The 24,652-nt window shown below is 38.3% G+C and overlaps 1 protein-coding gene across 1 annotated transcript in view; it reads left to right on the top strand.

The window, feature by feature from the left end:
* The window catches only part of SAV1 (salvador family WW domain containing protein 1), a 35,429-nt gene that overhangs the window by 7,976 nt on the left and 2,801 nt on the right, over nucleotides 1–24,652 (top strand). The window contains exons 3-4 of the mRNA XM_037983949.2: nucleotides 15,542–15,812; nucleotides 19,699–19,842. Coding sequence (XP_037839877.1) covers nucleotides 15,542–15,812; nucleotides 19,699–19,842 — 415 coding nt within the window. The remainder of the gene's footprint in view (nucleotides 1–15,541; nucleotides 15,813–19,698; nucleotides 19,843–24,652) is intronic.

Raw genomic sequence — 24,652 nt, 5'->3', positions numbered from 1 at the left:
TGATCATTTCATACTCTGTACATGTAACAAAATATCACATGTACCCCATAAACGTGCAAATATTATATATCCAAAAAATGCTATAAAACAGTATTACCACCTGACTGGGCTCTTGTCTGCTATACAAATAGAGCTGAACACTGAGGCAGCAGATAACGTAAAGGAGAAAGAGTTTAATTTTTGCAAGACAGCTGAGTAAGGAGGATGGGAAATGTTTCTCGGAGTCATCACTGCAAGACTTCAGAAGCTAGGGTTTTAAACATGATTTGGTAAGCAGGGGTCTAGGGGATGGGGGCTGTTGACTGGTCTGGGATATTGCTGGTAAGCTGGGGAGTTGCAAGACCAAGTCAGTTCCATGGTTGAGTTCATGGAACAGTGGTCCAGTTGGTGTCAGTTGGTCCACTTGTAAGCAAAGTCTGAAAAATATCTCAAGGACCAGTCTTAGGTTTTACAGTAGTGTTTGTGACTGCCAGTTACTATGGAAAGAAAGCTGGGGAAAAAATGGCAGGTTACTGTTTAAACCTATAGCTTAGCAGAAAAGTTTGCAGGAGGTGAGATCACCAGTGATGAAAGTGGCCTGGCCTCTTTGGCCAGTCCAACTTTTGGAAACCATCAAGGGAGTCTGTGTGATCTAGGATCAGTGTTTTCTTGTTCTTCTCTTCTCTTTTCTTTTTTGAGACAAATCTTGCTCTCTTGCCCAGGCTGTAGTGCAGTAGTGTGATCACAGCTCACTGCAGCCTCGACCTCTCAGGCTCAAGCGATCCTCCCACCTCAGCCTCCTGAGTAGCTGGGACTACAGGCATGCACCACCACACCTGGCTAAATTTTTGTGTTTTTAGTAGAGACTGAATTTCACCATGTTACCCAGGCTGGTCAAACTCCCCAGCTCAAGCAATCTGCCTGCCTTGGCCTCCCAAAGTGCTGGGATTACAGGCATGTGCCATAGCACCCAGTCTGGATTATTGTTCTTTAAAAGAAGCAAGTTTGTTAATCTTATGGGCAGCCTGCCCTGGGGCTACCACAGGAAGATAATTATTAGTGACTGCCATTTGTTGAAATGACTATTTGCAAGCAGTCATACATGGAGGTGGAAAAATAAGGAAAATATGTTATCAAAATTCAGGCCCCTACTGTAATTTTAATCTTGAGGGTGTTTTTAATTTTATGAGGGAGGTTTCAGCAGGAGTCAGCAAGCTACACCCATAGGCCAAATAGACTTGCCTCCTGCAATAAAATAAAGTTTTATTGGAACGTACATACAGTGAAATAAGATTTTATTTCGTGGAATAGCCAAGACCTTGTTTTAATGAGCCAGTAGACTTCTGCATTTGAAATCTCCTCCCTGGCTCTTTTATATCAGATTGCGTTAGGCTTAAAGCAGGTTGCAGGTAGTTGAAGAATCTCTCTGGTAATAAGGTATCTCCCCCAACCAAGAAAAAAAAAAAATTCTTTACAGCAGTTGATACATTGCTTGAGATACTTCATTTGATAACATTAATTTTTATCAGGGCAATATAGATTTAATGTTTTACCTTGTAGAAAAAAATAATACTTTTTTTGAAGGAATCACTTAAGTTGCAGGGAAAGATTAATAACTAATTACATGCCAAACAGAAAAGCCTAATAAACTTCCTTTTCCAGAAGGCAAAAATCTGAATATGAGACAGTAGCTGAAAGTTTCTTGAATTCACCTTGCGAAGACTTAAAACATACTTTTAGGATTTATGCTGAATACAGTTCAAGGAATTTGAATGAATAGAAAGGAGAAAGTAACTTTATAGGAGGATAGGATAGGGATGTGTGATAGATTTATTTTTACAAACATTCAATTTTGATTGTCATAAGCATAAAAAGATTGGAAAATTTGTTTTGTAATGACTTAATGGCAATAGTAATTCCTGTCAATTAGTTATTAGATTTTCAGGAAACACCTTATGTCAAGGGTTAAATTCAGCTTATTGTATTTAGTAGAAGCACAGAAACAAGTTGTATAATCTCAGAAAGTTTTAGAGCCTAGAAAGTTCTACGTTTAGCTTTAGAACTTTCAGATTAGAAAATTTGACCTTTTATGTTCTTGGCCACATACCAGTCACGCACTTACTGTATGTGCCAAAGGAAGCAGTCCTGCTGTTAACAGGAAGTCTTTAGTTGGAATACTAAAGGCAGATTGAATTCCTTTGTTTTGCGCTTAAATTTTAGTTCTGTTTTGAAAACATTTTTAAACATTTAAAGATGACTGAAGAAATCAGGATACAACATCAAACTGAAAAGTGTGGGCTTTATCAAGAAGTACTGGATTTGCAATTACTCGGGTAATGTTGTAAATATTTGTGTAACCAGAATCTTTTGAGGAGTGGTTGATAATCTTTAGAGACACCACCTTTTCTGCATTTATTTTGCAGAGGAAGAGAGAAAGCATTTGGTTGGGTTTAATACTTAGATCTCTTTATCAACATCTTGATTATAACACGCTAATAACGTATAGTATCCATTACTAGGGACCCTGTGGAACTGTATGAGACCTCTAGATCCATTTTATTCTCTGTAGCCACTACAACATATGGAAACCGGCCTATTTGAGTTTTATTCATAATGGTAGCTCTCATAAATATCTGCCTGATTGTATGAGATTAAGTTTTTTGGCACATCTACTGAGAGCTTGGTAGAGAGAGAAAATAATACTTTATCTGTGTCTTCGACTAAGTCATATGTTTAGTGTATGAATGTTTTACTTTATATTAATAGAAGGTGTTTGTGCAGTTAATTCCTGCAAATAGAAGCTGTTTTGAGGATTAATTATAAATCCAGTTTATTACTTTGAAGGACTACTTGAAATTACGGAAAGCTAATTTTGTTTTTGTCACTCAAAAACTGAAGTTCTCATTTTTTCTCACTGATTTGGTTCGAAATTGGTGGCTGGCTTTTTCTTTTGTGGCAGTCCTATTTTTCTTTAAAGAGTAAATAACAGTTGATCTTTTGTTGCTAAGATTACATGGTTAGTAATAGGTTTGTCATTTGACCTTATGCCACTTGTGTGACCACTGCTAAAATAATTCACTTGAACCTGTTTTCTCATCTGTAAATTGGTGGTAATAGTACTACCTCCTAAGGCAGTTTTGGCTATGAAATAAGACATATGGAAAGGGCTGGGGATAGAATACACATCCATAGCTGTTTGCACATATCCTTTGTAAGAGTGAGTGTTTCCCAGCACTTCGGGAGGCTGACACGGGCAGATCACGAGGTCAGGAGTTCAAGACCAGTCTGACCAATATGGTGAAACTACGTCTCTACTAAAAATACAAAAGTTATCCGGTCATGGTGGCATGTGCCTGTAATCCCAGCTACTCAGGAGGTTGAGGCAGGAGAATCGCTTGAACCCGGGAACCCGCAGAGTGGAGGGTGCAGTGAGCCAAAATCGCGCCTGGGCACTCCAGCCTGGGCAACAGAGCGAGACTCCATCTCAAAAAAAAAAGAAAAAAGTGAGTGTTTTGTGTTCTGTTCTTTTCTCACATACTTGGTATGTTGGTTATTGAAGTTTGAGCTTTCTGGCGTAACTCATACTGGAGGAATGATGTGTTAGAGCTTGACATAGCGTTTTTATTTTTATTTTTTATTTTTTAGTCTGCTAGATCTGTTTTATTGCTAGTAATGCTTTATGCTTTAGAACAGTGGTTTGCATTATTTTGTACTATACATTTATCTCAATAGATTTTATAAAATTATCCCAAATAATAATTTGAAAAAAATATCACACATTGCGCTTTCAGAAAGTGCAGCTGGGGCCGGGAACGGTGGCTCATGCCTGTAATCCCAGCACTTTGGGAGGCTGAGATGGGTGGATCATGAGGTCAGGAGATCGAGACCATCCTGGCTAACACAGTGAAACCCCATCTCTACTAAAAATACAAAAAATTAGCCGGGCGTGGTGGCGAGCACCTGTAGTCCCAGCTACTCCGGAGCTGAGGCAGGAGAATGGCATGAACCCCGGAGGTGGAAGTTGCAGTGAGCGGAGATCACACCACTGCACTCCAGCCTGGGCGACAGAGCGAGACTATCTGAAAAACAAAAAGTACAGCTGGGGTATGTTTTGAAATTATTAATATCTCTAAAGAAGTTTAGGAATCATGCATGGCTTTACAGGGCATTGGGGTTTTTTAATAGCGTTGGTAAAGCTGATGTGCCTATTTGCAACTTTCTGGGTACTTCATGGCTCCTTTATCAAATTTTCAGACTTTAAAAATGAGAGTTTTTACAGAGAGGTCTTTGTGCTTCCTCTAAATATGAATTACAAATTTATGGTTCAGATATGGCTTTTGGTACCTAATGTTGTTTAAATGTAAAAGTACATGTGGTTCTAGATTTAGGCAGGTTCAGTACGTATGTGGAAATATGGGTTTTCTTAATAGATGAAGTTGCCACAAACTTTTAATACTCTCTAAACCTGTATAGTTTTTGTTTTTGTTTTTCTTTTTGAGGTGGAGTTTCACTCTTGTTGCCCAGGCTAGAGTGCAATGGCACGATCTCGGCTCACCGCAACCTCCGCCTCCCAGGTTCAAGTGATTCTCCTGCCTCAGCCTCCCGAGTAGCTGGAATTACAAGCATGCGCCACCATGCCCGGCTAATTTTGTATTTTTAGTAGAGACCGGGTTTCTCCATGTTGGTCAGGCTGATCTCAAACTCCTGACCTCAGGTGATCCGCCCACCTCGGCCTCCTACTGCTGGGATTACAGACGTGAGCTACCGCACCCGGCCCCTGTATTGTTTTTAATTACTATAAAAGCTTTTGTTTTTAGTCCGGGCACAGCGCCTGTAATCCTAACCAACACGGTGAAACCCTGTCTCTACTAAAAATACAAAAAGTAGCCAGCCATGGTGGCAGGTGCCTGTAATCCCAGCTACTCGGGAGGCTGAGGCAGAAGAATCGCTTGAACCTGGGAGGTAGAGGTTGCAGTGAGCCGAGATTGCACCATTGCACTTTAGCCTGGGCGACGAGGCTAGACTCCATCTCAAAAAAAAAAAAAAAGGCAGCTTTTGTTTTTAATAATGCAGTATTTAGAAATTTATTTCTATTATGTGGTTCCTGAGGGAAGCTCTGTTAGCTAAAATATTATGGCTTTTATAAATAACTCAATATAAATACACTAAATTGACTATGCATTAAAAAAATTGTTACATTGCTATGCTTGGTTTTGGCTGTAAAGCATTTTTAACGTAATGAACATATTAGAGTGTAAAGTAATTGTGTGTTTCTACGATGTGATATTAGTCATTTGCTGTGTACATGTGTTTCATACATTGGCTTCTTTTCTGTTTATTTTCTCTTTAAGTACTGAAGTTGCTTAAACTATATATATTAAACCTTCAGTTGCAGTTTAATGGAAGCCTAAGGTCAGTTTCACCAAAAGGCTTGTTTTGTTCTGTTTTATTGTCACCATCTTTTTAAAAATTACATATTAGCTTTCTTTTTCAAAGGGTACTGAACAAGGGTAATCTTTAGTCTGTTTTTGTTCTTGCATCCTTTTTGCCAGAATACTTCATAGATAATGTTGTGTACTTTCTATCGCATAGGTTCCAGTGACGTATAATGATGGATTTGTCTGTGATGTTAAGATGCAGCCATGGGTACAGATGTCAGCTTAATTCATCCATCATGAAGTTCTCCATAAGCCTTTTATCTATTATTGGTTTTTGGCAGCCATTAATGATAAGTGGCTAGCACTATTACAGGCATACCTCATTTTATTATGCTTTGCTCTATTGTGTTTTGCAGATAACTGTGTTTTTTACAAATTGAAGGTTTGTGGCCGTCCAACAGCACATGCTCATTTCATGTCTTTGTCACATCTTGGTGATTCTCACAATATTTCAGACTTTCATTTCTGCCTGTTTTGGTGATCTGTGATCAGTGATTGCTGATGTTACTATTGTAATTGTTTTGGGGCATCACAAGGAATTGCACTCGTGTGCAAACTAAACTAAAATAAGAAGTGGAGCCTGATGATGTGACTAAATTGCTGCTGGTCTCATGATAAAACTTGAACAGATGAGTTGCTTCTTATGGATGAGCTTTCTAAGAAAGTGGTTTCTTGAAATAGAATATACTCTTGGTGAAGAAGCTGTAAATATTGTTGAAATGACTAATGATTTAGGATATTAAATAAGTTTAGTTCATAAAGTAGCAGTGGAATTTGAGAGAATTGATGCCAATTTGAAAGAAATGCTACTGTGGGTAAAATGCTATCAAACAGCATCACATGCTACAGAAAAATCTTTCACAAAAGGAAAAGTCCATTGATGGAGCAAATTTCATTGTTGTCTTACTTTAAGAAATTGCCAAAGCTACCCCAGCCTTCAAACACCACCAGCCTAATCTGTCGGCAGCCATCAGTATGGAGACGGGACCCTCCACTGGCAAAAAGATGCTGTGAACTCAATAAGGGCTCAGACAATCATTTGCATTTTTTTAGCAATAAAATTTTTTTATTAAGACCTGTAGTTTTTTTAATGATATAATGCTATTGCACCCTTAATAGACTACAGTATATTGTAAAAGATAACTTTTTATTTTTTTGAGACAGAGTTTTGCTCTGTTGCCAGGTTGGAGTGCAGTGGTGCAATCTCGGCTCACTGCCACCCCCACTTCCCGGGTTCAAGCGATTCTCCTGCCTCCGCCTCCCGAGTAGCTGGGACTACAGGTGTGCGCCACCAGGCCCAGCTAATTTTTGTATTTTTAGTAGAGACAGGGTTTCACCATGTTGGCCAGGATGGTCTCGATCTCTTGACCTCGTGATCCACCTGCCTTGGCCTCCCAGACTGCTGGGATTACAGGTGTGAGCGACTGCGCTCAGCTGTAAAGATAACTTATATTCACTGGGAAACAAAAAAATTCGTATAACTCACTTTATTGCTATATTCACTTTATTGCAGTAATCTGGAACCAAACCTGAAATGTCTCCAAAGTATGTCTGTATTTCATTAAGTGTTGCAAATTGTGACACTTGAATTCTGTCATTTCTTCTTTATTAGTTGGAATATTATAGTTAAGGACTTTATCAATTATTTGGTTGCTGTTCATATAGGAAAGAAGGGTTAAATGTTAGATCTTTTCCTTTGTTTGCTATTTCAGAATAATGAGTTGATACCTTGGCCACGTACAGAAGTAACCATGAACTCATGGATTTTTAAGGCCAAGCTTTATTTGGATTTTATCATTTTTTAATTAATGTTCATTTTGTGTTCTAGGATTCATTCCAGATGTACGGCATTGCATTTAATTGTCATATGTCTTTAGTCTTTAATCTATGCTAGTTTCTCAGTCTTTTGTTTTTTATGACTTTGACAGTTTTGAGGAGTACAAAATGTTTTGTAGATTGTACCTCAATTTCAATTCTTTTTTTTTTTTTTTCAATTTCTTTTTTTTAGACGTTGTCTCCCTCTGTCACCCAGGCTGGAGTGCAGTGACGCAATCTTGGCTCACTGCAACTTCCACCTCCCAGGTTCAAGCAAGTCTCCTCCTGAATCGCTAGGATCACCGCCACATGCCACCACACCTGGCTAATTTTTGTATATTGAGTAGAGATGGGGTTTCACCATGTTGCCAGGCTGGTCTTGAACTCTTGACCTCGGGTGATCCACCCGCCTTGGCCTCCCAAAGTGTTGGGATTATAGGCGTGAGCCACTGTGCCCCACCTTTTTTTTCAATTTCAAAAGTCTGATGTTTTTCTCATGTTCCATATTATCGTGTATTTCCTCTGACCCAGAAGCCATTTCTCCAAGATGAACTGGTGGATTTTAAGATTTTTAAGACTTACGTTTTAATTATTGGTGTGGTATTCCTTTTGATGTTTAAATTGCTGCTGCTTTGATGGCAGAGCCCCTTCAATGTTGGTTCCTTTTTATTTCTCTTTGCTTTCTAATGTGACTAGATGTTCCAGGCTCATCTTGTGCATTTTCTGCCTCAGTCCTGTACTCAACCATTTATCTAAGGATCCCTGGTTCCTTTCGATGGGGAAGTAGTATTCAGGGATTGCACGCTTGTGCTCGTTGCTATTTGGTGGATTCATGCTTGTAGACCTTTTCAGTGGACATATCTAGGAAATATGTTTTGTTGTTTTCTGGAAATAGAAATTCATTATGAGTTCATACTGTTGGCAGTTTAAGATTTCCAAGTTTTTACTTTCTGCTTTTTAAAAAGTTTAATTGCGATAAAATACACATAACAAAATTTACCATCTTAACCATTTTTAAGTGTACAGTTTGGTGGCAGTAAGTACATTCACATTGAGCTACCTTCTTTTTGCCTTAGGTTTTTATTTTTTTCTCATACTGAAAATCTTGGTTCCTGTTGACAATTATATAACTATTCATTTGCTTTATGTATAGCATAACTAGCTTTAAAAATACTGTCATCGACAATATGATTACTGAATAAAACAGAAGATTTCTTTGTAGTTTATTTTTTAAATTTAGGGTATTTCCTGATGAGGAAGTACAATTTATTGTGTTGAAAATTCTCTTTGGGCCAGGCACAGGGGCGCATGCCTGTAATCCCAGCACACTAGGAGACCATGATGGGAGGAATGCTTGAGTCTAAGGGTTTTGAGACCAGTCTGGGTGATATAGCGAGACCCTGTCTTTACAAAAAATAATTTAAAAAAGTTAGCCAGGTTTGGTGGTGCATGCCCATAAGTCACACCTACTTGGGAGGTTGAGGTGGGAGGATTGCTTGAGCCCAGGAGGTTGAGGGGCTACAGTGAGCCATAATTATGCCACTGCATTCCAGCCTGGGTGACAGAGTGAGACCCTGTCTCAAAAATAAATAACAATAAGTAAATATTCACTTTGAATAATTTTTCTGAAGTATGCTTTAGCTGCTTCATGCACTCTTAGATTCATTTGCTTCATTTTGTTTTCACTTTTAGGGATTGCTTTTTCTAAATTTTGATTTAATTTTGTTTGGAAGTTACATAGGATATTTAAAAGGTTGCAAAATCAAAACGATAAAACAGAGTACATTTAGAAAATTCTATCCCTATCCTCTTCCACCCCATTTCCTTCCTCCCCCTGTAAATACCCAATTTTATTTTATTTTATTTTATTTATTTTTATTTTTTGAGATGGAGTCTCGTGCTGTCGCCCAGGCTGGAATGCAGTGGCCTGATCTCAGCTCACTGCAAGCTCCGCCTCCCGGGTTCACTCCATTCTCCTGCCTCAGCCTCCCGAGTAGCTGGGACTACAGGCGCCCGCCACCTCGCCCGGCTATTTTTTTGTATTTTTTAGTAGAGACGGGGTTTCACTCTGTTAGCCAGGATGGTCTCGATCTCCTGACCTTGTGATCCGCCCGTCTCGGCCTCCCAAAGTGCTGGGATTACAGGCTTGAGCCACCGCGCCCGGCCAATACCCAATTTTATTAATTTTTGTTACGTACTTCATTGCAACATTTTATGAAAATAAATATAAATACATAAATATATAATATGTATTCATATTCTTCTCTTTCATGTGTATTGTGTTAGGTTTCTGTAGCTGTAAAACACATTACTCCCAAACTCATTGGCATAAAACAATAAACATTTATTATCATAGTTTCTGTGGGTCAGGATTTTGGAAGTGGCTTAGCCAGGTCATTCTGACCTTCAGGATCTCTCATGAAGTTTCAGTCCACACACATATCAGCTGAGGCTGCAGTTATCTGAAGGCTTTGCTCAGGCTGAAAGATCCATTTCTTTCTTTTTTTGGAGACGGAATCTATCTCTGTCACTCACGCTTGAGTGCAGTGTTGTGCTCTCGGCTCACTGCAACCTCCATCTCCCAGGTTCAAGCGTTCTCCTGCCTCAGCCTCCTGAGTAGCTGGGACTACAGGCATGTGCCATCACACCCGCTAATTATTTGTAATTTTAGTAGATATAGGGTTTTGCCATCTTGGCCAGGCTGGTCTCAAACTTCTGACATCAGGTGGTCCACCCACCTTGACCTCCCAAAGTGCTGGTATTACAGGTGTGAGCCACTGCACCCGGCCAAAAGATCCACTTCTAAGTACACTCACAAGGCTGTTAGCAGGAGGCTTCAGTTCTGGCTGGAGGCCTCAATTCCTCACTCATGGGCTTCTCATGATATGGTATCTGGTTTCCCCCAGAGTGAGTGATGAGAGAGCAAGTACACTTGACCAGGGCAAAAGCTGCAGGGTCGTTTATATCCTCATCTCAGAAGTCACACACCATCCTTTCTGCCATGAACTATTGGTCACACAGACAAGGGTGTGAATACCAGGAGGACAGGGATAATTGGGGCCCAGGGCCACCTTACTGGCTGGCTACTACATATATATATATATGTGTGTGTATATATGTGTGTGTGTGTATGTGTGTGTGTGTGTATATATATGTATATATATAGTGGTGTACTGTTCAGATTCTTTTTTCACTTAATACATCTTGAATATTATTCCAGGGCAATAAAGAGAAATCATCTTCATTCATGTTTACAGCTATATAATCTAGTACTCTGTTCTGTGCGTGTAATAGTGTAATCAACCAGTTTGCTATTGGACATTTGGTTGATTTCTAGCCTTTGCTACTATAGATGTTGCTGCAGTGACTAGCCTTATGCATATGCATTGTATGTTGTATTTAAATAAAAACTGTTTCTTAAACCACATGCCAATAACCTGTATTTATCCATACACTTACATATTCTTCTTTAGAATCTGAGTTTGAATTGAAGCATTTACCTTAATTTTAAAGTTTCTTCTAAATTACCTTTTGTCACTGGGGTCTGTTTCATTTGCCTTTCCTTAAAGGTAAACTTGATGTTTTCATTTTGCCTTAGTTTTCAGCCAACTGTAATTTTAAAAGCTCTTCAAAGTCAGCTGGGAACTTTTGACTAGTAGATGTTTTGCTCTGGCATGGTACTCCTTCACACCTCAATGGTCACCCAGTCTTTCTTATTTTGACCATTCTGAGATATTCTAAATTTGGCAGTTAGGGCCTTGGGTTGACTGGCAGTCTTCTGTTAACACACTAACTTTTCATTTAAATGCTGTATCCTTGTACCTTTAAGGGACAGGGATTCAAATTTACATTAAAATTTTGTCTGGGGTGCAACCATTACAAATAATGAGGATTAATAATAGTATGAACCATACACTGTCTTCCTAGGACTGTGTTAGAACATATCCAGCAATGATAATGTATCTATATTTGCTGCCTAGTGGCTAACAAATTTACTGTCTTGTGATAAACACCTTCGTTTCAGAACTAGTAAAATGTGGGAGTGAAAGAGGCAAAATAAGTCCAAAAATCAAGGAAAATATTTATGCAGTTTCTGTCTCATTGATGTGTGTATCTCCTCCACTAATGCCACGCTGTCTTTATTACTGCAGCTTATTTATTTAACACTTACTATGTGCTTTATTCTGTAGACACTGTTACAGAGACAGGAGATATATCTGTGAACAAAACAAAGATTCCTGTCCTAAGAATCTTCTTTGTGGGATTCTTGTAGGTTAATAAGCAAACTAAAATTATATAATATGTTAAAAGGTTAAAGTGCTTTTTTAAAATGTAAAACGGTAAGTAGAAGCTCGGCAGATGTAGATTGCCATAGTCAGAATAAGCTTCATTGAGACATTTGAGAAGAGGCTTGAAGAGGGTGAGAGTGAGCCAAGAGAATATCTGAAGGAAGAATATTCTAGGGAGAATAAACAGCCAGTGCCTGCCATGTTTGAGAACAGCATCCAGGAGGTGAGTGTGGCTGGAACAGAGTGATCTAGGGGTTAAAAAAGAAAAAAGCAGCTTAAGTCAGAGAAGAAATGGAGGTCTGATCATCAGTAAATCTTCATATTGAAAGTTATACAGGAGATAACTTTCATCAAGTAATGAGACAGTAAAGATAACTTGTACCAAATGTCAAGGAAAAACTTACTGAGCTCAGCCAGTATCACCAACCTGTAGTGAACCAAATAAATACTTCTTGTTTTAAGCCACTGAGTGTGGGGTGATGTTTTATACATATGCTATTAGTATTCTTGTGTGAGAATAAAATTATGCAGCCAGATTATTCTTTTAAAAAGTATAGTAAATTTAACTTTTTTCAAGTTACACAGTTCTGAGTATTAACATATGTATAGATTTCATGTAATGCCTGCGTAATGAGAATATAGAACATTTCAAACACCCTCCAAAATTCCCTTATGTTGTCCTCTTATAGTCAACTCCTATCCCTCACCCCCAGTTCCTAGCAATCACTGTTTTCTGTCCTAGTAGTTTTGCCTTTGCAAGAATCTCATAAAAATGGAATCATACAGTTTGTAGCCACTTGAGACTGGATGCTTTCCCTCAGCATGATACTTCTGAGATTCATCTTTGAGATTCTTGCATGTACCAATAATTAGTTCCATTTTACTCCTGAGCAGATTTCACTGTACAGTTGCACCAAAGTTTGTTTATCCATTCTGTTGAAGGACGTGTATTGTTTCCACTTTGGGGCAAATATGAATGCAATCCATGTAAATATCCACAAATAGGATTTTGTGTGAATATGACTTCTCATTTCTCTAGGTAAATATTTGAGAATGGGATTGCTGTAGCATATGAAAAGCATATATTTAACTTTATAAGAAATTACTAAGCTTGACTAAGAAATTATAAGAAATTACTAAGAGTGACTGTAGCATTTTGAGTCCGCACCAGCAGTGTATGGGCATTGCAGTTGTTCTGTATCCGCATAAGAACTTGTATTGTCAGGTTTGTTTTGTTTTTTGGCCATTTTCATAGATGTGTATTGTCATTTCATTATGGTTTTAATTTGCATTTCTTTCATGGCTAATTATGATCCTGAGCATTTTTTCATATGCTATTTACTGTCAATATGTTGTCTTCGGTGAAGTGCCTGTTAAAAGTTCTTACCCCCCCCCCCCCTTTTTTTTTTAACTGGGTCATTTTCTTTTCTTCTTCTGTTTTTGTTTTGAGAGAAGGGGTTTCACTCTGTTGCACAGACTGGAGTGTAGTACCTGTTCACAGGCATGATGATAGTGTGCCACAGACCTGAAGTCTTGGGCTCAAGTAACCCTCCTACTCAGTTTCCTGAGTAGGTTGAACTACAGGTGCGTGTCACTGCACCAGGCTCAGGGTGGTTTTCTTACTGTTGAGTTTTGGGAGTTCTTTGTATATTCTACGTCAAAGTTCTTTGGCTAATAATGTGATTTGCAAATGTTTTCTCCCAGTTTACAGCTTGAGTTTCTTTCTCATAGTGTCTTTCACAAGTGTTTTAATCTTGACAGAGTTCAATTTAATCAGTATTTTTTCTTTATGAGTTGAACTTTCAGCATCATGGTAAAAAAAAAAGTACTGTTTGTCTAAACTTTAAACTCACGATATTTTATTCTGTTTTTTTCTTGTAAAAGCATTATAGTTTTACATTTAGATATATGATCTATTTTGAGTTAATTTGTATGTAAGGTGGGAGGTATAGGTCGTGATGAGGTTTTTTGCATATGGATGTCCAGTTATTGCAACATCATTTGTTGCAACGTCATTCCCCACTATTGCCCTTTCACCTTTATCAGAAATCAGTTGACCATGTCTGTGTGGGTGTGCTTCTGGATTCTCTGTTCGGTTCCATTTATCTATTTGTCTGTTCTTCTGACAGTACCACACTGTCTTGACTACTGTAGCTTTATAGTAAGCCTTAAAAATCAGGTAGTGTGAGTCCTTCAACTTTATCCCTTTTTCAAAAAAATCGTTTTGGCTTCTCTAGTTCTTTTGCCTTTCAGTATACATTTTAAAATCTGTTTGTCTAATAACTATCTGTATCTACAAAAACTCGATGGAATTTTTTTTATTTTTTATTTTTTTATTTTATTTTTTTTTGAGATGGAGTTTCACTCTTATTGCCCAGGATGGAGTGCAATGGCGCGTCCTCGGCTCATTGCAACCTCTGTTTCCGAGTTCAAGCGATTCTCCTGCCCCAGCCTCCCGAGTAGCTGGGATCACAGGCGCCCCCCACCACATCTGGCTAATTTTTCTGTTTTTAGTAGAGACAGGGTTTGACCATGTTGGTCAGCCTGGTCTCAAACTCCGGACCTCCGGTGATCCGCTCACCTCAGGCTCCCAAAGTGCCGGGATTACAGGTGTGAGCCACCATGCCCAGCCGGAATTTTTATTGGAATGACAGTAGTCTCCCTTTATCCATGGTTTTGCTTTCCACAGTTTCAGTTACCTCTGCAACTGCAGTCCGAAAATAGATGAATATGGTACAATAAGATCTTTCGAGAGAGGGAGAGAGATCACATTCACCCAATTTTTATTATAATGTTGTACTTGTTCGATTTTGTTGTTGTTAATCCCTTACTGTGCCTAATTTATAGGTTAAACTTCATCATAGATACGTGTGTATAGGAAAAAACATAGCATACACAGGGTTATGTACTATCTGCAGTTTCAGGCATCTACGGGGAGTCTTGGAATGGATCCCCCCATGGATAAGGGGGGACTACTATAAAGATGATTTCAGGAGAATTGACATCTTAACTTTATGTTGAATTTTCCAGTCTATTAATGTGATAGGTTTTTTATTTCTTTCATCAGTGTTTTATAGTTTTTAGCATATGGATCCTGCACAATTTTTTGAAGCTATTTTAAATGATATTATCTCAATAACTTGTTTCCAGTTGCTTGTTAATATATAAATATTTAATTAATTTTTGTATGTTGACCTTACACCCTGCTACCTTAAGCTTACTTAAGAATTCTAGGGCACAGCCAGATTACTTTTAAGAATTTATAACTGAAACTGGTTTTACAAGTTCATTTTTGCATTTTTTTTTTAAGATGAAATGTTAAATCTTTAATCGGGAAATTTTCTTTTTCCCACTTTTCTTTTGGCAGAATACATACTTAAGTAGCTTTACTACTACAGGCTGATTATCCCTTACCCCAAAATGCTTAAGACCAGCAGTGTTTGAGATTTGGGATTTTTTTTTTATTTTGGAATATTTGTATATACATAATGAGATATCATGGGAAGAAATCCCAAGTCTGAACGTGAAATTCATTTATGTTTCGTATATACCTTCTACACATAGCCTGAAGGTAATTTTATATAATATTTTAAATAATTTTGTGCATAAAACAAAGTTTTGACTGAATTTTGACTATGACTCATCGCATAAGGTCAGGTGTGGAATTTTCTACTTGTGGCAACATGTCAGCTCTCAAAAAGTTTTGGATTTTGGAGCATTTCAAATTTCAGATTTTTGGATTAGGGATGCTCAACCTGTAGTTAAATGTTTATATGGCCTGTTGATGGAAGCATCAGCCAGAAACCCTCCACAATTTCAAAGTCTAGTTCCTCCCCATTTTTATAATTAATTAGTAGTAATACTGACTAGTTTTATGAAAACCATCATAATGGACATAATCATGAATTTAAATAGAAGAGTACAATCAGGATAGTTAATGTCATGACTTTGCTAGCTGACACATTTTTTACATTGAATAATTGTTCTGTTTCTTCTCTATCATTTTCTCTTTTCCCATAGGTATTGGGAGAGTTGCTGCTACATCTTTAGGAAATTTGACTAACCATGGTTCTGAAGATTTACCCCTTCCTCCTGGCTGGTCTGTGGACTGGACAATGAGAGGGAGAAAATACTATATAGATCATAACACAAATACAACTCACTGGAGCCATCCTCTTGAGCGAGAAGGGCTTCCTCCTGGATGGGAACGAGTTGAGTCATCGGAATTTGGAACGTATTATGTAGATCACACAAATAAGAAGGCTCAGTACAGGCATCCCTGTGCTCCTAGGTAGAGTATCAACTTTATTTTCCACTTTTAGTTTCGGGATTGTCTAATGTTAGATTTTGGACTGGTATTTTCATCCAAGAGAAAAGCATCCTAAAGCTTGAGACCTGAAAGCCTTACATTTCAAAATTTACACTTTTCTCTGAACATATGTTTAGCAATAAATGACTTTAATAAGTTAAAAAAGTACTTTTTAAACTACCTCAAAATCAGGGTCATTGTTCTTACGATCAGATTTTGCTATAATAATGCCAGAATGTTTTTGTTATAGGTGTCCAGAAAATGAAATAATTAAGGCTTCTGCCTTCTTACACTTAAATTTTTACAAATAATACAGACCTACCCCCTAAGTCACAATGCACAATTGAATTATAACATTTTGCTGTTTTTATTCAATTTTAGACATGGTTGTATGTTCTGTTTCTTGCTATTACTAGACAAGAAAGTGAAAATTGGGACTGAACAAAACATCCCATATTTGTTTAATAAATATAGCCAGTAATTCTTTGTGCTATTTTGATTGATACTGGGCCGGGTAGATCTGCTTTGTTGCCAGACTTTTAGCTCTTTGCTGCCTGATACTGTAGCCAGTTGTCATATGTGGCTGTTGAGCACTTGAATGTGATTGATATAAATTGAGATGTGCTATAAGTGTAAATACACACTGGATTTCAAAGTACATAAAAACTAGTATTAGTTTAGTAATGAAGTTGCAAATATTTCAAATTAACCACATGTGAGCTTCAAAACCTGAGCCACAAGATTAAGAATGAGTAAAATATCATCTGCATTTTGATAAATGTTGCTTAGTGTCATCTGGCATAATACAGTTTTTTGGCTATAGTGGACATTTGTATTTTCTTAGAACCATTAAAATAGTTATGAATATGTTTTAGTATTACCAACTGGAAAACTAAGCTTTGTCATTATTGTGTTGTTTTAATTATTTTACATATTTGGATTTATTAATTCAACTTTGAAAATCTGTTTTTTCCCATGATTCCATGTAGTGGCACCCAATCAATGTTTATTCAACTACTGAGGTTGTTGTCCTTTGAAAGAATCAAACTTGTGGTGTGGTCATCAGGTGGCAATGATGGTTGCAGTCCAGATAACCAGATTTGAGAGTTTACTTTTCTGTTCATCATTGACATGGTTTGGCTCTGTGTTGTCACCCAAATCTCATCTCAAATTGTAATCCCCGTGTGTCGAGGGAGGGACCTGGTGGGAGGTGATTGAATCATGGGGGCCGTTTCCCCCATGTTGTTCTGGTAGTGAGTTCTCACGAGATCTGATGGTTTAAAAGCATGTGGCAGTTCCCCCTTCTCTCTCCTGCTGCCATGTAAGATGTCCCTTGCTTCCCTTTCACCTTCTGCCATAATTGTAAGTTTCCTGAGGCCTCCCAGTTATGGAACTGTGGGTCAATTAAACCTCTTTTCTTTATAAATTACCCAATTTGAGGTTATTATTTATAGCAGTGTGAAAATAGACTGATACAATCATCATTAACCTTATGTTATTACATAACTTTAATAGTTTTTTTAAAGCAATTTCATAATTAATTAATTTACTTCTCTCGGCAACTTGGTAGAAGTTGAACATGAGAGAATAAACGCTGCCCTTAAGCTCACATATGTAGTATTAATAACTGTCTGGTTGTCTATCTTAGGCCAATCCTAATACAGAATTCTTGACTTACATTAGGTTATTTAATCCTGAGAACCACCACCTGTGGTATGAATTTATTATTCCACTTTAAAAGTATGGAGGCTGAGGCTTAGAGAGTGGAGGAGTTTTGCCTATATTTGCATAGTTTGTAAGTGTTAAAACTGAGGTTCAAATCCAGGAATACCTGACTTCAAAGTCCCAATTCTTCCCCACCCCAATTGTACTATCAAAGAATATTTTCCTTTGAACCTATTTGGGAAAGAAGAGTTGAAGATAGAATTCAGTGCCATTTGCACATTGATCTTTTAAAATCGTTAACCACAGCATAATCTAACCTTATTTTAATCCCAGTTTATAAACAGTGACCTTTTCTAGTATACACGTGCATTTTTTTCTCCCCACTGTTATATATACCACATTTTCTTTTTTTTCTCCCTAACTTTTATTTTAGGTTCAGGGGTACATGTGCAGGTTAACATGGGTAAACTGCATGGCTTGGGGATTTGGTACAGATTATTTTATCATTCAGGTAATAAGCATAGTACCTGATAAGTAGTTTTTCTTTTCTTTCTTTTTTCTTTTTTTTCCTGAGATGGAGTTTTGCTCTTTTTGCCCAGGCTGGAGTGCAATGGCGCAATCTCAGCTCACCACAACCTCCGCCTCCCAGGTTCAAGCAGTTCTCCTGCTTCAGCCTTCTGAGTAGCTGGGATTACAGGCATGCGTCACCACACCTGGCTCAGTTTTGTATTTTTAGTAGAGATGGGGTTTCTCCATGTCGGCCAGGCTGGTCTCGAACTCCCGACCTGAGGTGCTCCTCCCACCTCGGCCTCCCAAAGTGCTGGGATTACAGGCATGAGCCACCACGCCCAGTCCCTGATAGGTAGTTTTTCAGTCCTCATACTTCTCCGATTCTCTTCCCACAAGTAGACCTCAATGTCTATTGTTCCCTTCTTTGTGTCCATGTGTACTCAGTGTTTAGCTCCTACCTATCAACATGTGGTATTTAGTTTTCTCTTCCTGCATTAATGCACTTAGGATAATGGCCTCCAGTTCCATCAATGTTGCTGTAAAGGACATGCTCTTGTTCTTTTTTATGGCTGGGTAGTATTCCGTGGTGTCTGTGTACCACATTTTCTTTATCCAGCCCACTACTGATGGGCATTTAGGTTGATACCATATCTTTGTTATTGTGAATAGTGCTGCACTTAACATGTGCATGCATATTTCTTTATGGTAGAATGATTTCTATTCCTTTGTAGAAATAGTCCCAGTAATGGGACTGCTGGATTGAATGGTAGTTCTAAGTTCTTTGAAAGATCTCCCAATTACTTTCCACTGTGACTGAACTAATTTATATTCCCACCAGCAGTGTATAAGCATTCACTTTTCTTTGCAACCATACCAGCATCTATTATTTTCTGACTTTTTAATAATAGCCATTCTGACTGATGTGGAATTGTATTTATTTCATTGTGGTTTTGATTTGCATTTCTCTAATAATCAGTGATGATGAGCATTTTTTAATATGCTTGTTGGCCACATATACACATAAATCTTTGTGTTTGAAGGCAAAGACCCCTTTCAGTCTGAAATAGACCCTTTTGGCCTCCTCGAGTTTAGTTATTAACCTTCAGGTGGTTCAGTGCTTTCCTTACACTTTCCCATATAATATGTCCGCTTCCCACAGCATACACAGGCTGTTAGAACTAAAGCATTTATTTATTTTTTATCTCTGTGACTTAAAATAGGTTCTAATCAACTCTGACTCCCATATGTTCTCTTGATTTGGCAAAAGTTGAAAAGTTATCTACATTGGATAGAGATATTTCCAACACAATACTCACTGCTGCCTCACTACATATCCCAACCCCCATTTTCAGCCTACAGGAGGAAGGAAACATCCTTTCCTAGAAACTGTCAACCTTTCTGATATGAATTTACAGCTGATAACTATTTCTTGTGGGGATTTGCTATTCTAGTTTTAAGTCTTTGTGTAAAGGTTAAAACTTAGTTCCAGCTTTTTCATATCCTCCTTTGAACCTGTTTTTGAAAAGACTAAATACCAGCCAGAAGAAATGTCTTTAAAATACATTATCTTTTAGGTGGTATAAGTCAGTTTGGGCAGAAGGCACACTGAAAAATGCTTAAGTATTATTTGTTCTTTATAATTTCTTAGATTTTAGGACGTTTATCCTAAAGAATGTCACTCCTCTCTTCTTAGTGTACCTCGGTATGATCAGCCACCTCCTGTCACATACCAGCCACAGCAAACTGAAAGAAATCAGTCGCTTCTGGTACCTGCAAATCCATATCATACTGCAGAAATTCCTGACTGGCTTCAGGTTTACGCTCGAGCCCCTGTGAAGTAAGTACATTTACAGCACAAATTTGTTTGAGGAGTGAGTGAAGGGCTGAATGGAGTCTCTGGGCTGCTTAATCCAAGTAGTGTGCCATATTTTACTCTTAATAATATTGGGCTTCTAAGTAATACTTCACTTGAATAAAGGATATCATAGTTTATAATGTGTGAAAATCATTAATTAGAAATATTAGTTCTTCAAACATTTATAGAATCTTCATTTCTTTGTGTGCAGACGTCTGCTATAAGGGATACAAGTAAGAAACTTACATTCTCATAGGGGAAGATTAATTTGTAAATAAGTGATACAGTACTTGTGATAAAAATAAGGACCCGGGCTTGGCACAGTGGTTCAAACCTGTGATCCCAGCACTTTGGGAGGCTGAGGCAGAAGGATCTCTTAAGTCTAGGAGTTCGAGACCAGCCTAGGCAACATATCAGGAGCCCCATTTCCACAAAAAATTTTTAAAAATTAGCCAGGCTTTTTGGCATGGATCTGTAGTCCCAAGTACTTGGGAGGCTGAGGTGGGAGGATAGCTTGATCTGAGGAGTTCAAGTTCAGCCTGAGCAACATGGCAGGACTCTGTCTCTACAAAAAAATTTAAAAATTAGCAGCATGCTGTGGTGTATGCCTGTGATCTCAGCTACTTGGGAAGCTAAGGTGGGAGGACCGCTTGAGCCCAGGAGTTCGAGGCTGCCATGAGCAATGCTTGTGCCACTGCATTCCAGCCTGGGTGACAGAGCGAGACCCTGACTGCCCCCCCACTACTGCCAAAAAGAGGAATGATAGCAGATGGCATTTTCTTTCCTATTTTCGTCTTTTTTTTTCTCCCTTGATACCACCTGACTTACTACTGTATGTTTGTGTGCTGATTCTAAAGCATACGAAATATCTGCATGCGTTTTTATTTTCCTTAAATCTGGAAGAATATGTGCCCAGCTGTTAGCCTTGGTATTTCTGGGGGTAGATATGGTTGAGGAGAGTTATTCTTTCTATTGTATGTTATTTCTACTCTGTCGTCATGTTTAATAAGAAATAGCATAATAAGCTTTCCTTTTGGGTGGAAGAGATAGTACTTAAATGGAATTCCTGTTTTCTTATGGAAAGAAACAGATTCCTGAAGATTATAGTCTTTTTCAGTTCTGTGGTTCTATAAGCTAACTATAAAACTCAAGAAAACTAGCAAATAGGTTGTAACTCTTCCAAAATGGGCCAGACTGAGAAAAAGAGAGCAAGTACTATACATCTTTACTGCTTAAAAACTTAAACAAGAGGTCCAGAAGCCTGCTGCTTTCTAGTTACTTCTAATTAATGTTTCTGAAGAGGATGAAAATGGTTAATATTCTGTGTTTTGTTTGTTTGTTTGTTTGTTTGTTTTTGAGATGGAGTCTCACTCTGTTGCCCAGGCTGGAGTGCAGTGGCACGATCTCGGCTCACTGCAAGCTCCGCCTCCTGTGTTCACACCATTCTCCTGCCTCAGCCTCCCGAGTAGCTGGGAGTACAGGCGCCTGCCACCACACCTGGCTAATTTTATTCATTTTATTTTATTGTATTTTTTGAGAAATGGTTAACATTCTGTCAACAAAGGGTGAGTGGTTATCTATGAATTAGATAATGAAGAATCAATTATCACAACAAAAAGAGACATTTTTTGCAAAAAAAAAAAAAAAAAAATGTGCCTGTCTCTTTTTTCAGACAATTGAGAATCTGAAATTCTTTAATCCTATCTCTTGCAGTAATTTACCAACACAGTTTTTGCATATACTTCTAAAACTTGATTTAGAAACAGATTGTGTTTTCAATTTTTTTTTAATTTTTGTAAAATTGTGTTCTTGTGTCTGCTTACAAAAGTCTATAATCGTTAGTATAACTGTACTCAAGCTAAACTATAGGATAAAATTTTTAAATTTAGGCCGGGTGCAGTGGCTCACGCCTGTAATCCCAGCACTTTGGGAGGCCAAGGCGGGTGGATCACAAAGGCAGGAGATCGAGACCATCCTGGCTAACACAGTGAAACCCTATCTCTACTAACAATACAAAAAATTAGCTGGGTATGGTGGCACGCGCCTATATGTAGTTCCAGCTACACGGGAGGCTGAGGCAGGAGAATTGTTTGAACCCGGCAGGTGGAGGTTGCAGTGAGCCAGGATCACGCCTTTGCACTCCAGCCTGGGTAACAGAGTGAGACTCCACCTCAAAATAAAGTAAAATAAAATTTAATATTTGACAGCAAAAACATTGTCAAGAACATACATACTTTCTGTTATTTGTCACACGCACACCAAAACACTAGTTCTCAGCAGTGTGTGGCAGGGGTATTTTTTATTCCAGTGGCTTGGCAATCCTGCAGTATCACCATTGACTCTGCTCTGGATACAGGTGAAAAAGGGAAGAGTGGGCACAGTGTTAGGCGGGTGGGTGCAGGGGACTTAGGCTACATGGCGATACCTGGAGCTGAGGATGGCAGCACTGTTGATCTTGAAGTCAGCATGCAATGTGGACAGGTTGTTTTTGGTAGCATTATAGCAACTGGCTTTTGTATATATGGGTTATTTATAAGTAGTGTTTGAATAGAATACTGCCCTAGGAAAAACAGCAAAAGAGATGCTAAAAGCATAGACTACTGGAGTGGTTTACACCCAATTTTCTGAATGATTTACCTGTGTATATACAGTATAAATGACTAAAAGTTAAACTTGTGGAAGCAGATTTCGTGGCTAATTAAGAAGGAAAGAATGGGAGTTTATACTTTTCAGAAAAAGCAGGCACACTTAGGTGATTATAGGCAGAAGGGTAGTAACTATATAGAAGCTACAGAGGAAAGAATTTGGAATAGGATTTCCATTCCATGCTTTGCAGTTTTTTTCACATCTGTGCCCTTCTTGGAGTGCACTTTCTTCCCCCAAAAGGATTTTCTCTAATCTGATTTTTTTGCTTCTACCCATGATCGTACTCTTGATGCTGAATTGCTGATTGGCAAGTCAGAAACTTGGCCAGGCATGGTGGTGCGCCTGTAATCTGAGCTACTTGAGAGGCTGAGTCAGGATTGCTTGAGCCTAGGGGTTCTGGGCTGTGGTGCACTATGCCAGTCGGATGTCTGTACTCTTTGGCATCAATATGGTGACCTCCCAGGAGCAGGGACCACCAGGTTGCCTAAGGAGGGGCGAACTGGCCCAGGTTGGAAATGGAGCAGGTTAATACTACTGTGCTCATCAGTAGTGGTATTGTGCCTGTGATTAGCCACTGCACTTCAGCCTGGAAAACAGTAGATCTTTATCTCTAAAAAAATAAAAATAAAAAATAAAGACCACAAAATTGTTTGAAGGGTTGTTTTCTTCCTTTAGACATAACTCAAATACTTATACAGAATATTCGTGTCTTAAAAATAAGTATAATATTTACCAGTTTATTCTTGTTCTTTGTTTCCCTTGCTAGAAAGTACACAGAGGCTAGTTTAGTTTAACGTTGTAGTTCACCTGGTATAAATGTAACCATCTTGAATTAGTAGACATTGCTGAATTGCCTCTTAGCTAACTCTGGGAGATTAAGATTTTTTGTTAGGAATTATGAATTTGTTTCCAAGAAACACATAAAATCTTAAGTTACGTGAATGGTGGACGTTCTAAGAAACACCTTATAACTGTTTCTTCATGGAGGCTCACTGAATATTTCTTACAGTATCACTCTAATTTATGTTCACAAGTAGTTGGAGTTTCCCACTAAAAAGAACAAAGCTTCCTACCAAAGAAATCTGCATCTATTAATTAATTTGCGGCTCTTGCCTGGCGCGGTGGCTCACGCCTGTAATCCCAGCACTTTTGGGAGGCTGAGGCAGGTGGATCACAAGGTCAGGAGATCAAGACCATCCTGACTAACATGGTGAAACCCGTCTCTACTAAAAAATACAAAAAATTAGCCAGGCGTGGTGGCGGGCGCCTGTAGTCCCAGCTACTCGGGAGGCTGAGGCAGGAGAATGGTGTGAACCTAGGAGGCGGAGCTTGCAGTGAGCCAAGATCGCGCCTCTGCACTCCAGCCTGGGCAAAAGAGCAAGACTCCATCTCAAACAAAAAATAAAATAAAATAAAAAATCAATTTGCAACTCTCAAGTAACTGAGTAAAATTGGGAGTCCAATTAAATATATATACCTTCCAGTTTTTGCGTGTTGTGTTACTGACATTTCTGTCACATGCTTAAGTTGGACAGAAACATGTCAAAATGCTAAGTATAGTAGCTCACACAACTGCTCAGTATGTTTTCTGTCTCCCTTTTTTAAAATCTCATTTTAAAATATTAGTCCTTTTGAAAGAATATGGTATAATATCAAAGAACCACTGGGTAGGAAGAACTATAAACGATCATTAAAAATAATACTAGAGTTTGCAATCAGAGCTTCCTATTATGTCTGCTCTGCAGTATGATTTGAGAGGCATAATTTTAGGTATAAGATAGATGCCTTTCCCTAATTCAAGTTCTTTATCTAGTCTTAGTGGATATTAACATTCAAAACCACTACTTTGAAGCATCTTGGTCCATAGTTCTCTTCCTTTCTGAACTTTTTGTCACTAAACACTTTTGCAAGAGGTAAAGAGCCTCTTTAGCTTTTAGTGTTTTTCATCTTTAAAATGAGAATATTAGAGTGCTGTCTTCATCAGATACTGAAATGGAACTATGTAGCCAACTACTAAAGGTACTACTGCTAAGCAGGGATCTACTTACCACTGAAAGACTACTAACAGTCTTCCATGATAGATGTAAACAGAATCTTCTGTGAATCCTTCACCACACTGAAGCCTTCTACGGTCTATTTATTCTCT

This window comes from Chlorocebus sabaeus, chromosome 24 (genome assembly GCF_047675955.1).
Source record: "Chlorocebus sabaeus isolate Y175 chromosome 24, mChlSab1.0.hap1, whole genome shotgun sequence".
NCBI lineage: Eukaryota > Metazoa > Chordata > Mammalia > Primates > Cercopithecidae > Chlorocebus > Chlorocebus sabaeus.
The sequence above is the reverse complement of the archived record's forward strand: the minus strand, read 5'-3'. Positions and strand labels throughout refer to the sequence as shown.